Source organism: Ruditapes philippinarum, unplaced genomic scaffold (genome assembly GCF_026571515.1).
Source record: "Ruditapes philippinarum isolate M1 unplaced genomic scaffold, ASM2657151v2 ctg1464_1_1_1_1, whole genome shotgun sequence".
Classification (NCBI taxonomy): Eukaryota; Metazoa; Mollusca; class Bivalvia; order Venerida; family Veneridae; genus Ruditapes; species Ruditapes philippinarum.
In genome coordinates this window covers 418,522-436,013 of record NW_026859675.1, presented here as the reverse complement: position 1 = coordinate 436,013, position 17,492 = coordinate 418,522, and the positions used below count along the sequence as shown (strand labels likewise).

The following is a 17,492-nucleotide window of genomic DNA, read 5'->3' as shown; positions in this document are numbered from 1 at the left end:
TGCTGAATGGATGTTAAAAAAGGAGATTTTTTGATAGAATCTGTTCACAGATGTTTCTTTCCAGACATCGATTTATTTGCGTCTAGGTTAAACTGTCAATTGTCAAGGTTTGTGTCATGGTTTCCCCAGCCTGGGGCATTTAGAAATGATGCTTTTTCGTTTCCTTGGTCAAACCTTAAGCCCTATTTGTTTCCACCATTCTCGTTGGTTGGGAGAGTTATCAATAAAATTAAAAGATGATAAGGTTAAAAAAGCTATATTGATTATCCCTTTGTGGAGAAACACAATTTTGGTTTCCACTTATTATGGATCTTCTAATTTCTGATCCTGTTAGGTTGCCGCGTCACAAGGATCTGATGATTATGCCTCAAGATTCCAGTACAGTGTGTCCAATGGTCCATTCTACAACTTTTGTCGCTCTTTCAACTATCAGCAGATATCTCCAGGGTAGAGGATTACTTCCAGAAATTGTTGCCATCATCCTTGGTTCCTGGAAACAAGGAACTCGTAAACAGTATTCCATGGCATGGAAAAGATGGCTGTTTTGGTGTTCACAGAAATGTAAGAATCCCCTTAAAGCAACTGAAATGGAGGTAATATCGTTTTTATATTTTTTGCATCTAGACAAGAAGTCATATTCGGTGCTGAATTCTCACAAGGCTATGTTATTGCAGACTTTGTCATTGTTAGGAAATGATTGGTGTGATTCACCTAATTTGATTAAACGTTTTATGAGAGGGATTTTTATTTTTAAAACCGGCGTTACCGAGATACAAGTTCACATGGGATGTGACAATAGTTTTGAAATTGCTTAGTACTTGGTATCCTTTAGAAACTTTAAATTTAAAAGTTTTTAACATTAAAAGTTACGGCACTTATATAGCGTTGGCATGTGCTCCTAGAGCTCAGACAATTATGTCACTTGATTTGAATTATATGAAGGTACATAATTCTTATTGTGTGTTTTATTTCCCGAATCTATTGAAGACTTCAGTCGTGGGAAAAGAAAATAATTTTTGTGTTAAATTTGAGCATTTTAGGAAAGAAAGTTTGTGTGTATATCATACATTATTATATTATATCAAAGTAACGGAACAGTTGAGACTATCTGATCAATTATTAATTTCATATGTAACATTTAATGCAGTTACATCAAGCACTATTGCTAGATGGCTAAAGACAGTGTTACAATTGTCAGGCATTGATGTTTGCCATTTTTAAGGCCCATTCTTTTCGTGGGGCCTCGGTATCGGCAGCAGCAAGAAGTCAGAGATGTTCAATTAAAAATATCTTGAATACAGCTGGTTGGAAATCGGACAATAACTTTTACAAGTTTTATTATAGACCTATTATTGAAAATGAGGATCTGTCTTTTTCTACAGCTGTTTTTTCCTCAAAGTGACAATCTGGATTTATTATTTTTGATGAAATATGAATTTTATATTTTGTTTGATATAAAATATTATGGATTTGTCAGATATTACATTTGTGTTTCTTGATTGGCGTTATGTGTCTTTTCATTTTTCTAATGTCATGGAAATATTTGTTGCCGATCTTTAAAGATGCTATTTATACATGTGAAAGCTGAGGCTTTATGAAAATACTGTCCCCCTCATCCAAGCTTTAGTGATGGATGAGGGGCAGTATTGGAATAAAGCCGGAGGCTGAGCATGTATAAACCCCCCCATTTTTGGGTGCTACAAGTTTTTTCTTTTTCCCTCCCAGTTTATTTTTTATGTACGTCAACAAATTTTTTGGGCTTTGAATTATGATTTCTGGGGTTGACATGGTCGCGCGCATGGTTTGGTCATGTTTTTTACGGTTCGTTGAAGCGGCGTTGTGGACTCGATGCGTTAGGATAACATGCTATTTATACATGCTCAGCCTCCGGCTTTATTCCAATACTGCCCCTCATCCATCACTAAAGCTTGGATGAGGGGGGACATTTTATAGTATCAATTATTGGCCAATAACCATTATAATAGTCAATCTTTGAAATAGACAGTCAATACTGCTCAACCTGACATTGAAAATGTTAGCATAATGTCACTTTATAACTGTGCCTCCTTTCCTTGAGCAGTTTTCTGATAATATGATATATAACAAATTTAAAGTTTAAAAATAACCACTATCTAAAATTAAGTTTTGAGTATGTTTAAAAGATAAAACATCAGATCTCTATGATTTCAAGTAGTTTTCATCTACCAAATATTTAGTAAATTATTTATGTTAATTTCAGTGATATTAACAGATAAAACTGCTTCATCATTGATATATATAACACTGACTGATGGTATAATAGATATCCTTATTTCAAATCTCTCCTTACTTGCCCAAAGACATATAGAACATTGTAATACTAGTTAAATATCAAATAAAATAGTCAATTACAATGATGATCAGATTTAAAGACTATATAATGAATTGATGGTATATTTAGTTGCTGTCTCTTATCTTATCTACTCCTGCCTCAAGATACACTATATGAAGAAATAGCTTAAAGGTATTTTTAGACTACCTATATTACAAGACAGTCAAAATACATGACTGAATGATAAGTGACATTAGATGATTATGTTCAAGATAAACAAAGGTTCAATATCGTAATTATGCAAAACTGTGAAGGTCAAAATGGCCCTAGAGGTAATGGTGCCCCTCAGTAGCTCACCAAAATAACATTACTTAAGTTTGATCATTTAAGTTACATAACTTAGTGACTGTCACACCACAGCCATGTACATATTGCAAACAATGCCTATTTCCCTCTTAAAATTTTTTGGGGAAATCAGGTTGGTCATTGACTAAATTTGGTTAAAATACAAGTGAGATGATAAAAGTAAATATAACCTAGCTCAAAATTCCTATGCAAGGGTTCATACAAGTGAACTAATCTCCTATGATTCTAGTTGATCCTGTCATTAACAGGTCATGGTAAAATTTCAACAAGGGGATCAACGGCTCTAAAGAATGGGTTAAATAATGTTCTCTATAGTTACCTGTTGTACAAGGTTTTAACGGTCAAGATTATCTCGAGATTATTAATTGTTTACTTTGTACCTAAAGGGATCATATTAACCCCACATCCCCTCCATCTCTATCCCACCCTACTGCAGGACCAATTTCAACCCCAGAACAATAATTTGAATACTCTTGGTGGAGGTAAATTAGACAATGCATCATGCCAATATCTAAGCTCTAGCATTTGGGATTTCTGAGATGACTGAAGGTTTTACTTAGTATGTATAAGGAAAAGCCAATGAGCCCATGGCACGCTTATTTTCACACCAGGCCCCATGTTCACAAAGATTTAAGGATCAGGATCAAGATCAAATTTAAAAACTTCAATATTCCTTATTGTTTATCCTCATTTATTAAATATCTAAAATTAATTTGATAAAACTGGACTTGCGATAGCAAGTTTATAAATTTTAGAATAAATTTATTGTTATTTTTGCAAGATACAAGCATTTTACAGTTGATCCAAGAATTGATCCTGATCCTAAAATTGAACCTTATTTTGATCCCAATATTTTTGTAGTTGTTTTGTTATTTGTTGATTTTATCCCATAGTAGTTTGGTTTCTTTGCAAATCAGCAATTTTTTACATTTTGAATATTTACCATTTAATTCTAACAAAACACGAATAATTTTAGTAACATAAAACAATGAAAATAAAATCAGGATTATTTGATCCTGATCTTTTCTTAGTGAACACGGGGCCAGGGCCATAATTTACACATAATGTTTCATGCTTAACACCTAAGGTCTATCACTTGGGGTTTGGAAGTAAGATTTTTAAAACTTTCAAGCTACATGTACATCTATAATGAAACATCAAAGAAACCTCCTGGTTTAGGGGCCCCAGAATTATCATTTGAACAATCTTGGTAGAAATCAATAAGAGGTTACTTAATGTCAACTGTCTTAAGCTTTAGCACTTGGGTTTCAAACAAAAAGATTTTACTATGTACAGATCAGTAAAACACATGGAACCTGCAAGTGGGCAAATTCTAAACCTATAGAAATTATTTCAACATCTCTGGAAGTAGACCTCTACATCCTACCTCATATCAAAGCTTTTTAAAATTTGCATTTTCAAAACCACTTTTTTTGCTCTGTGACCTACTTAAGCAAACAAAGAAACAAAACGACTGAAAAGTGTTTTAAACACTTCAAATTCAAACAGATATACTAAAACCCGTGACGCCCGTGACGGCATCATCACGGAAAATATAATTTACTGTCACGGGTTATGTCACGGGTTTTGTTATTTTGTTAAGTTAGATTATTTATTTAAATATAAGTTACTAAAGATTTTATTTGATTTTATGAATGATAATTTTTGGTTTTATCTTTTATAATTTACATTACTATCACGTTGCGATCACAACTTTATATTACAATAACGTCACATGATTGACTTAGTAACAACGTCAGTTAAGATGGTAGAAACATAGAATTAAATGTCATTGAGTACAGACCAAATTCTACGTCTTATACGGTCCGAACCGCCGATATCGTCGCTTCCTTTTAAACCAAGAGGTGGCGAAACTTGGATTTTTAAAGGGGACGGTCTAAAAGCACAGGATTGGCGAGCTGACGGACATCGTTGGATAAACCAAGGGACTGTGGGTCTTCCACGCAAAAATCCGCGGTTAAAGAAAAAATATTTTTATATACATACCGAGAATGGGGCATCGAAAGAATTTGTTAAATTTGTTTACCATGAACCTGAATGCATTAACGGTCCTTTTGTTATTCAATACATCGGCAATGAACAAATCTCACAGCCGATGTCCCATGGAAATTCAAAAAACCAGGAACGCCCTTTTTTAAGATCAAAGCCAAGCAGTCTAGAAAAATGGCTAAATAAAACAAAATCGGAGGATCCCAATTTAGTTTATAAGAAAGAAATTCATGACAACGACGAACAGCCAAGGGACTTAAAACAAATCCAAAATCTGCGACATAAAGGAAACACAGAACTTAGAATATCTCGTGATGCCTTATACAATCTGCATGCTTTAGCTAGAGACACAAGCAATCAGTTTATTCAGGTAATCAATACTTTTCCAAATTTAGTTGTTATATGCGGACATAAACTTATGTTCGAAGAACTGGAAAGAGTTCTTTACCTTGACAATGAAAGTCAGTGCCTCAGCTATGACACAACTTTTCAACTTGGGGATTTCTACGTATCTACGCTGATATTTAGACATATTCTTTTTAAGGAAATGCCATGCATGCCAGCAATATTTATGCTGCATGAGCGCAAATTCCAAAAACACCACGAATTATTGTTCAATTTTTTCAAAGAAAATATAAGTCTTCCAAAAACGCTGTTTGCTTGTGTCACAGACGGTGAACAGGGGATCATGAATGCCATGTCTTGTGTTCCAACACTTGTTGATGTGAGATGTTGGAACCACATACTAAATGATATTGGAAGATGGCTGACTGAACATGGATTTTCCAACTCAGAAGTTCTAGCTTATAAGGATCATATTCGATTTATATTTGGAACAGATTCCAGAGATGACGGTATGGCTGCATTTGCCGAATTAAATACAGCCTGGGATGAACAATTTCGAAAGTATTTTGAAGAAAGAATATTACCTCAACTTGGGAAGGTTTCAAAATGGGCAATAGAAAAAATTACAAAGTACGACCCATACAGTGGCATAACTCAAAATCAGAGCGAAAGTATGAACAAAGTATTTAAACAACTCAATAAATGGAAAGAAGCCCCAGCAGATGTGGTAGTATTGTCATTTCTACGTCTTCATCAATATTATCTTAAGGAAATTTCTCGTGGTCGCGCAGGCATTGGTACCTACACTTTAAAACCTCAATACATTTCAGCTAAAATTGATCTCTCAGAAATTATCCAATTTACAGTTTCACAACCAGAAGATATTGTAAATGGCATTCGTGAAAACCAATTTGTCTCTAATGCAGAAAATGACGCACATCCAGAACCAAATATCCCAAAGATTGATATTAACTTCTCACGCGCTGATGAACTTATAAAAAATGATAGAATCGTTTTCGCTCCAAGGCTAGGTACATTTACGATATTAGGACAGGATGACAAGGCTCGGGTTGTAACACTATTCCCCGAGTCATGTTCGTGTGGAAACACGCATTGCTATCATTTAATAGCTGTTAAGAAATCTATAGGTATGGAAGTGAACTTGAAAACAAAACCCAACCTAACAACACTTAGAGGTTTAGATGAAAAGAAAAAAGCAGGAAGAAAACGACCTAGACAAGATGATTTTGATTACATAATTTCCCCTGACAAAAATTCACGGAGAATTGAAAAACCCGTGACAATACAGCCATCTCGGAAATTACCCGTGACGGATGAAGTCGAAAAACCCGTGACGATTCAGTCGTCACGGAAATTAGATTCACCCGTGACAGTACCAACTCGGGACCAGGAGGAAAAATCCGTGACGACTCAGCCGCCGGAAGAACCATCGTATACTATATATATTGAACAGGATATTGAACCAGGAGAGCCAGTACAGTCCAACACATCGGTAAGTGGACCAGAATGGCTAGATATTGGGCAGATTAAACTTAAGGACGAAGAAAAATGTATCCTGTATTCACCAACAGAGTGGTTAAATGATCGGTTGATTGATGCGGCGATGTCTCTTCTAAAGACACAGTTCCCACATATATGGGGGCTGGACAGTTGCCTAAATGCAGCAACTCTAACGTTTACTCGTGCTTTTGGAAATTTCATTCAGATCGTCAACAGAACGCCAGAACAGGGTGGGTCACATTGGCTGACATTATCCACTATGAAAACAAATAACAAGTCGGAAGTAAAAATTTATGATTCAGGTTTCACATCACTAAGTTTCGATTCAGGTTTCACATCACTAAGTTTTTCTACACAGCAAGTTATTTGCAATTTACTTAGAAAAGATACCCCACCAAAAAAGAATGATAAAATATTGTTGAATTTTATGGACTGTGCATTCCAGGAAAACGGCAATGACTGTGGTCTCTATGCAATTGCAAACGCAACTGCGGAAGCCAACGGTATAGATCCCTGCACCCAAAGGTATGACGTAGAACTGCTTCGTGGTCACCTGATTCAATGTTTGGAAAAGGGTAAGCTTGTACCATTTCCCGCTGGCACCCGGTCCCTCGAGCACCCGAATGGTGTCAGATACACGGCATTTCTTAAGGTGTTTTGTTCTTGCCGAATGCCAGAAGATGGTTTGTATGTTGTTTGCAATAAATGCAAAATATGGTACCATCCAGAATGTGAGGGTCTACAAAAAGATGACATTCCTGGTGATGACATTCCATATTTCTGTACAAAATGTACACACCCCCAAAAGAGAAACATACGACGAAAAAAACGCATGTAATGTACAATGTATAATATATACTTTAAAACTTTAGTTTAAATTTAAAATAAATTTAATACTGTACTTTATCGTCACTTGTTTTACTCATTTCCCTTAATTCGATCATCACATGTCATAATGTTATGTTTTCATTAAATGAAGAAAAAAAAAAAGAAAAAAAGAATCATTATCAATAGGATTAGTTGCATCGTCACGGGTTTTAGCTACCCTTCATGACAGACGAATAACGGCGAATATAGTTCGTCACGGTATTTAGTGCTTTGCATTATATATCACGGTAAATTCAGTGTGACACGGATTTTAATTCATTACACGTCATAATGTTATGCTTTCATTAAATGAAGAAAAAAGAAAAAAAAAAGAAAAAAAGAATCATTATCATTAGGATTAGTTGCATCGTCATGGGTTTTAGCTACCCTTCATGACAGACGAATAACAGCGAATATAGTTCGTCACGGTATTTAGTGCCTTGCATTATATATCACGGTAAATTCAGTGTGTCACGGATTTTAGGTACATGTCACGGATTTATGTCGTCACGGTCGTCACGGAATTAGATATTGTCACGGGTTTTAGGTGATCCCAATTCAAACTTGACATAGAACCACACAAAATATTGGTTTTCATTTTAATTCTCGGTATACTTCTTTATCTTTTGCAAATTTTTCATTTTAAGTACAACAAATGATATATATTAGAATTGTCAAATTTCATTTTTTTTATGCTTTTAGACGTCAGTATAGTCCCTTTAACTAATCATTCGTAATATATCACACATTAAGTGCTCAAGTAAGCTACACAAGTATTGCATCATTAAAATATACTGAAATAAATAATATGAAAGATAAAACTTACCATTAGTTTGAACTTGTACATATATTTGGTTTTTCCATTACTGTCTTTTGATTCTTTTGCAAATATTAGACACATATCAAACAGGAAGATATGACGTTCACGACCTTTCTTTATAAGTTGTTTAGGGTCCCACACTGTAAAGTTTTCCTGTAGTATAACTTCTCCTAAAGCCTCTAGACTATCTTCCAGTCCTTCTAACATACTCAAGTGCATGGCATCATTTGCTTTTTTTGGAACATTCAACATCACTTCAAGTGCATCCTAAAATTTTTATAGACAAATTTTATGTTACAGGTAATACTTTCATGCAGGAAAGACAAATCCTCTTTCATTCTTACCATATATTTCTCACCCCCTTCAAACATACTAAAAATGTCATTTTTTTTGTCTAAAATGTAAAGTAAAATAGTGGGCCTAAACTGAGTCAAGAAATAGAGATATTTTTCCTAAACTATAAGTAATGTAAAGGCGTCCCCTTCTATACCACACAGAATTGTCATTAGTAAATCAGTTAGTTAGACATATCATTGGGCAATAAGTTTCATTGAGAACTTGCCTTGGCTCGTTCCGGACAAGACAAATCATACTCAGGTTTGGATTTGCCAACAATCCTCTATGTTACTCAATAACAGATTCTATCATACCTATTTAGCATGATGTAGAAGAGACTGCCAGCTTAACAATAAAAATGTTCAAAGAGTATAAGGTGAAGATAACTGAGGAAAACTGATTACTTTGACAGAATCATGGTTACTGAAGTGTTTGAAGTTAGTAGTACAAGTTAAACTTGGCAAAACATCCAACTTGCCATAAAACATTTACCTTAAGAACTCAAAGACAGACAAACTTTTACTATATGTCTGCATTTAGGGCATAAAAAAATAACATGGTTAATGTAAAATCCTTGGCAGATCAATAAATTTTACATCCCCTTAAAAATTGAACAAAAGTGGGATTTTATATATCTAATTTACTTACACACATGTCACCCTCTCACACTTTTTATCCATTTGTTTTTATAATAATAATTAGATAAATTATGTCTTGTTAAGAGAAAATGTGTAGTATACCTTAATTTCCCCTGTATGTCCCTCACAACAGGAAAGAAGATCTTTGAGAAGAAGCTGGTATTTGGTAATTCTTTGTACTGGTTTTATAAGATAGGAAGATACAGGCTCACTTAACTGGTGTTTCTTCTGTAACTCCTACAAGAAACATAAATATATGTAATAATGTAAATATCATATACAGAACATTCTTTCATAAATTCCTCCTGGGAGCTATATACGGTAAACATTTGTTTTTAAATCAATCTTAGACTGGGCTCAATCCTGAGGCAGTGCAGGTCTCTTTCATTGTGATTGATTATGAAATCCTTTTCATGGTCATTCCCACTGTACCACTGCTCTGGCATGTACAAACGTTAACAGTTCCTTGTAAAAATGAAGGAAATAGTACTGGTAAACTGTTTGACAGTCTGTCCAGAAACAATAAGGTTGTTGAACTGTGATTTGGTGAATTCAAACTGGCTTTGTGTCGTGATCTTGAGGGTAAACTACCAACACCTTAGAAATATTGTATCACTTCCTTCCCTCTTCCATCCCTGCCCTCCCTTGTTTCTTTCTTTCCTTCTTTTCTTTCTGGTGAAACAAATTCTTGCAGCTTACATCTGTAATTTTGAGTCCTCTATTTGGAACTATTTAGTACTGCTGTTGATATTTGCAACTCTAAATCACAATCTCTTCCAATTACACAAAAGATATGTCATCAAACATTACAAGATTTAGAGAATGAAGTTTGTTAATGCACATTTGAGTTTATATTCCATAATCCACATTACTTGCTCAATACTTGAGAAGAAAATACTACTACACTTTCATTTTATAATATTTGCATTGAAAAAAAAAGGTCTATTACAGCCCAGGTAAGGTCATGGATATTCAAAACTAAACTATTAAAAAGGTCACACTCAAATGTAAAAACCCTAATACAAATGGTCTCTTTATAAGGAAGGCAAATGATGAATACAAAATTACCCAATCAGACATATATTTTTATGCATGAATAGCTCTAATGTACCCTTTTCTTGCATAATCATCTGCAAAAGCTCTGCAACTTTATTAAATAACTTATGCTACAGACTCAAACTTTAGATGCATCTATCCGCAGTATTTAATGTAAGAAAAAAAGGTATATTAACCCTATATTATTTGCAAATTAAATCTAACATCATATCAAGAAATATCAATGAGAAAGGAATGGATCCATGATCCAAAGCCAGTTAACTGGAGATACATGTTTATCATAATGCTGGAAATCTATCATTTGCATACTAAAACAAAAATTAAACATATATATATATATAAGTAATTATTGGTCAGATTGTATTACAATATCATACTTACTTCAAAGAAGGTTCCAGCATGGTCAACTAACATCTGGTTAGAGTCTGGTTTATTCTTACAATATGTCACATAGATTGAAAACCTTTCAGCCTACAAGTATAACAAACACATTTATCCCTATAAATATATATTCATATAAAGATAAATGTATCTTTTGTTTATGTGTATATTTAATTACACATAAAAATGTTTAGAACAGTCAGAATCTGCTGTTTTCAACAAAACCCAGTGGTTAACTTACAACATTTAAATGTTAACACCATGCATCTCTGGGATAAGGTGAATTGTTATAATTTGGCAGAGGCATAACAGACTATTCCTTGAGAAAGGTGGAAGAGAAAAAAGATCTATTTTGTAAAAGTAGCAAACACTTTATATATTATTATAACACGAACTATATTACATACACCATTAAAACTGTTTACATATTACTGTTGTCGAGGTTATTTGAAGATTCAGTAAGTTACTAAGATATCAAGTTTTAACAGCACATTCAAACATAACTGGTCATATTGTACCTAACACTATAATTATTAAGCCTAAAGTCATTTAGTACACATTAGACTTTTTCTAATTTCTAAAGTGATACACATCACAGGAAGACTATTATAGTAGAGTACTCACATAAAACAATGTTGTTGTTTTTTGTAACAAATCAAATTCAAATTTCATATTTGACCTTGACAGTCAATGACTCAGGGTTTTGCTTAATTGGACAAACATAATACTAAAGATTTGCTAATAAAAAATGTCAGTCCATATCTTATTTACTTAAAAAAATCCATAAACCTTACCCATGTAACAAAACAATGACCAACATCTTCTGGTATTGTTTCATATTTTTCCAATTCTTTCAGAAACACCCTGAAAATAAGATACATGAAAATAATGGCATATAATACAGTAGAGTTAACTTTAAACCAAGCAAAATAAAGCCTGGATATATATCTCTCTCTCTCTCTTTGGCATTATGTCAGATACATTAAGCTATATATACCACCTCCTGTACTCACCCATTTATTTTATGACTTTAAGACGAATATATTTACTTTCTAATATAAGCCACATTAATGGACAGAGGTAAAACTGTGATATTTTCCACTCTCTGTATAAAAGACTTAAGATTCTATAAACATCTTGTACTATATAAAATGTTGTGTACTTAAAACATATCGTATACTGGTACCATGATTATCTTTCACCTGTAATATGCTTGATATTATTTGTATAAAATCTTCTATACAAATTATCAACTTCACATTTCTGACTAGACATTATGTAGTCTATACACAAACTGCCAAGATCTGTGTTTCTATATAAAATATCATTTTATGATACAATTATTTGTTCCTACAGTTGAGGTATTCAGTAAAAACAAACAGCAATGATAACACTTGAATAAAATGGTTACAATCTAAAGAATGTGTTACCACAATATGTCAGGGATTAAAATGATCTGGTCTCCTTCCAGGTCATTGTCAAATCAAACCTTCAAACCTGTTAGCCAATCAGTAAATTTTTGCTGTTTTTATGTTAAAGTGTCATTTTGTAAAAGAATCATATGCACCAATAAAAGATTATTTTCCTTCAAACAAGAGGGTCATGATGGCCCTGAAATCACTCACCAGAACATAAAAACTCTCCATGACAAGGAACAAATAATATTGTAAACTATAAACAAAAGCAGATATAAAATCTAAATCTAAAACTGATAGCACAAAGTTCAAATTTGAATCTGAAATAGTGCATGTGTAAAAACAATACTGGTTGCTATTGCAAAGGGAAAACAACAGTTGCCACAGATGTGTAAATGTAAGGAAATTCAATGTCCCCTCACCCCACCCCCCCTCCCCTGGGCGGGACCAATTTTGACCCAAGTGCTTTTGTTTGAACAAACTTGGTAGACACTCACTAGCTCACTAGAATAAGTTTCATGGTAAATATCTAAACTCTAGCTCTTTGGGTTTTTTAAAAGAAGATTTTTTTAAGTTTTAACGTTATATATTTATAAGGACTTGGACAAACTTGGTAGACACTCACTAGAATATGTTTCATGCTAAATATCTAAGCTCTAACTCTTTGGGTTTTATTAAAAGAAGATTTTTCAAGTTATTGCTATATACATATAAGGAAAATCAATGATTCCAAGGGCGCAGCCTATATTGACCCCAGGGCTTTTATTTTAACAAACTTAGTACACACCCACTAGAAGATGTTTCATGCTTAATATCTAAGCTGTAGCTATTTGGGATTTTTTTTAACAGAGGATTTTTTTAAGATTTTTCTTTCGATTGTCATGACAACCGGAGTTCTGCATGGAATTAAATTCTTTGAACAATTTTTAAATGTGACCACCAAAGGAACATTCCTATTAAGTTTGGATGAAATTGGCTGAGCAGTTCATGAGGAGATGTTGTTAAAAGTTAAAGCTTACGGACAGAAGCCAGACAGACGCGGGGCGAAAAGCGATCAGAAAAAAACAATATGAACGCTCTATTGCCAAAAGTGTTTCTTGGTTACTGCCCTTGTATTATAGTTTTCAAGACAAAGATTATAAAAAGACAGACCAATAAAATGTTGAGAAAGGAAACCTTCTGCACATTTACTAGGTTGTTGTGTAAAAATGCTTTGACCTCTTGGATAATTTTAAGTGTACATGAATATCTAAAACTAGTGTTTTCTCTGAGAACATTAACAAGCTTGATTCTAACTTAATATTCTTTGTGTAGATAAAATAACTTACGTTTTATGGAATTCATATATTTCCTCCATATTACCAAAGATAACTTTATGTCTGTTCTGTATACCAGTAGGCATGAAGTTATCTGGATCCTGCATCTCATTCAGGTAACTCTAAATATACAAGATAATAACTCATTTATATCTCATTCAGGTAACTCTAAATATACAAGATAATAATCCATTTGTATCTCATTTAGGTAACTCTAAATATACAAGATAATAATCCATTTGTATCTCATTCAGGTAACTCTAATATACAAGACAATAATCCATTTGCATCTCATTCAGGTAACTCTAAATATACAAGATAATAACTCATTTGTATCTCATTTAGGTAACTCTAAATATACAAGATAATAATAAATTTGTATCTCATTCAAGTAACTCTAAATATACAAGATAATAATCCATTTGTATCTCATTTAGGTAACTCTAAATATACAAGATAATTATCCATTTGTATCTCATTTAGGTAACTCTAAATATACAAGATAATAATCCATTTGTATCACATTCAGGTAACTCTACATATACAAGATAATTATCCATCTGTATCGCATTCAGGTAACTCTACATATACAAGATAATTATCCATCTGTATCTCATTCAGGTAACTCTAAATATACAAGATAATAACTCATTTGTATCTCATTCAGGTAACTCTAAATATACAAGATAATAATCCATTTGTATCTCATTCAGGTAACTCTAAATATACAAGATAATAATCCATTTGTATCTCATTCAGGTAACTCTAAATATACAAGATAATAACTCATTTGTATCTCATTCAGGTAACTCTAAATATACAAGATATTTGTATCTCATTCAGGTAACTCTAAATATACAAGATAATAATCCATTTGTATCTCATTCAGGAAACTCTAAATATACAAGATAATAACTCATTTATATCTCATTCAGGTAACTCTACATATACAAGATAATAACTCATTTGTATCTCATTTAGGTAACTCTAAATATACAAGATAATAACTCATTTGTATCTTATTTAGGTAACTCTAAATATACAAGATAATAACTCATTTGTATCTCATTCAGGTAACTCTAAATATACAAGATAATAATGAATTTGTATCTCATTCAGGTAACTCTAAATATACAAGATAATAATGAATTTGTATCTCATTCAGGTAGCTCTAAATATACAAGATAATAATGAATTTGTATCTCATTCAGGTAACTCTAAATATACAAGATAATAATCCATTTGTATCTCATTCAGGTAACTCTAAATATACAAGATAATAACTCATTTATATCTCATTTAGGTAACTCTACATATACAAGATAATAACTCATTTATATCTCATTCAAGTAACTCTACATATACAAGATAATAACTCATTTGTATCTCATTCAAGTAACTCTACATATACAAGATAATAACTCATTTGTATCTCATTTAGGTAACTCTACATATACAAGATAATAACTCATTTGTATCTCATTTAGGTAACTCTAAATATACAAGATAATTACTCATTTATATCTCATTCAGGTAACTCTAAATATACAAGATAATAACTCATTTATATCTCATTCAGGTAAGTCTAAATATACAAGATAATAACTCATTTGTATCTCATTCAGGTAACTCTAAATATACAAGTTAATAATCCATTTGTATCTCATTTACGTAACTCTAAATATACAACTTAATCTTATAAAAACAACTTTGGAAAACAATTTATTATTGTTACAACTTTATAGACTACTTTTGATTATAGTTAATTATTGTTACAACCCTATAAATGATTTGGTATACAGTTTCTTAATGTAAGCACTTTAAAGGGACTCTAATGAGGTTTTTCGACATGAAAGGACAGGAAATGTTTTTTCAACACCCTAAATTGAAAAGTGTTGCTGTAAGGTTAACAATAGCACACAAAAAATCATATTATATGTACATGACATTATGTTATAGTTTTATTTTACCTTCACACATGTCTCTAAGTCATTGACATATGTTCTTTCTGTGTGTAACAGCTCAGCCATAATAAACCTGCAAAATCAAAATTTATACTTTAAATAACAATTGTATTATACACTGTATATATCAAGAAAGAAAACATATAAACAAGAGCCACAAGGATGGTGGGCGGGGGCAAAGCTGAACTTTTTTTACTTTTTCTAAAAGCAAAAAATAAACAAGTCTTCAAAAAGAAAATTAAAGATTTTAAATTTTAATAGGTCTGTCTGGTCAAATAAGCAGAGTTGAATCATTTGACGGTCAAGGTCATTAAAGGTCAAGGTATTATCTAATTTATTCAACATGTTTGTTTGCTAACATATGTTGTTTTGTCCATGTATAAATCAAATCCGTACATAAATAACAAAATTATGACAACTTAAACAAAATTCAACTAGAACTATCGCTGAATGCGATTCATACCCCCACCAATGTCCTTGACAGAAGACGACTTGGAAAGGTGGTTAAGAGAATAACTTTAGTGGCACAAAAATATATACATAAAAAGAAATTATCTCTGGTGAAAAAAAGACAAATTGTAAAGGTAATAGTAAAAATATATATTGTCAAATCATGTTCGAAACAGTTACAAATAACCTTTCATTTTTTACAATGTACTGAAACAAACAAAAGCAGTGAAGTTAAGAAAATAGCATAATTATGTCACAATGTAATTAAGAGTGGAAAAACTTTGCATACTGAGCTTACTTGTGACCCTTCTATTATTATATAGTTTCAAGTGAATATCTGTTCTAGTTTCAGAAACATTTAAGTATAAATGGTTATATCAGAACATTTTCTAAGCCTAAAAGGGGCATAACTTGTGTCATAATTCAATGGAATTGTAGAATTTTTGTCATCTGAGCTTGCTTGTAACCATTCATATAAATTTTAAGTTTCAAGTAAATCTTTGTTCTCGTTTAAGAAATATTATAGTAAATAAATTTAAAGACATAAAAATGGACTTAACTATGTCAAAATACAATACAAAGTTATCCCCCCGCCCCCTTTATTAGTTATGAAACTTAACCTGCATATCTTACTTGCGACACTTCGTATATATTTGAAGATTCAAATGATTATCTGTTCTAGTTTTAGAAATATTTAAGTACATGTTAAAATTTCATAATATTTTCTAAGTCAATTTTTGACCTTCAAGTGTAGCCTTCACCTTAAGCTGGCACAAGGGTAAGATAGGTTCTGCACATTGCCCAGTTGAGGTGAACATTTGAGTCAAGTTTGAAGAAAATTCTTCCATTAGTATAGGATTTATAGAGCGGACACAACATATTGTCTAATATTTGATTGTATGTAAATTTGAAGACTTAAAAGAGGGGCATTACTTTGTCAAAATGCAATACAGAGTTATGAAACTTGCCCTGCATATCTTAATTGTGACACTTCATATATATTTTAAGTTTCAAGCAAATACCTTTTCTAGTTTAAGAAATATTCAAATACATGTTAAAATTTAAGAATATTAAGTGTGACCTTGACCTTAAGCCAGCAAAAGGGCAACATGGGTTCTGCACATTACCTTGTTGAGGTGAACATTTGAGCCAAGATTGATGAAAATCTTTCAATTAGTGTAGGACTTACAGAGCGGACACGACATACTGTCTAATATTTGATTGTTTGATATTTGACCTTCAATTGTGACCTTGACCTTGAGCTGACACATGGGCAACATGGGTTCTGCAAATCCTCTTGTTGAGGTGAACATTTGAGACAAGTTTGAAGAAAATCTTTCAATTAGTGTAGGACTTACAGAGTGAACATGACATACTGTCTAATATTTGATTGTTTGATATTTACTGCTATTATGTTGGGGTTGATGGACAGTGTTATAAACACTGCTATTCTATTGAAATTAATAGACAATGTCGTAGATACTGCTATTATGTTGAAATTTATGTCATAAATACTGATATTATATTGACATAACCTGATTCAAATGCTACTTTATTGTTTGATATATATTTTGGGCCTATGAAATAAAAGAGTTGAGTTGAGAACAGTTGAGTATTTGTCCTTCAATTGTGACCTTGACCTTGAACTGACACATGGGCAACATGGGTTCTGCACATCCCCTTGTTGAAGTGAACA

At 32.5% G+C, this 17,492-nt stretch overlaps 1 protein-coding gene across 1 annotated transcript in view; it reads right to left on the bottom strand.

The window, feature by feature from the left end:
• The window catches only part of LOC132757479 (triple functional domain protein-like), a gene marked incomplete at its 3' end in the record, with an annotated part of 134,929 nt that overhangs the window by 48,535 nt on the left and 68,902 nt on the right, over positions 1-17,492 (bottom strand). The window contains 6 exon segments of the mRNA XM_060748766.1: positions 8,247-8,507; positions 9,317-9,451; positions 10,652-10,741; positions 11,446-11,515; positions 13,395-13,504; positions 15,353-15,419. Coding sequence (XP_060604749.1) covers positions 8,247-8,507; positions 9,317-9,451; positions 10,652-10,741; positions 11,446-11,515; positions 13,395-13,504; positions 15,353-15,419 — 733 coding nt within the window.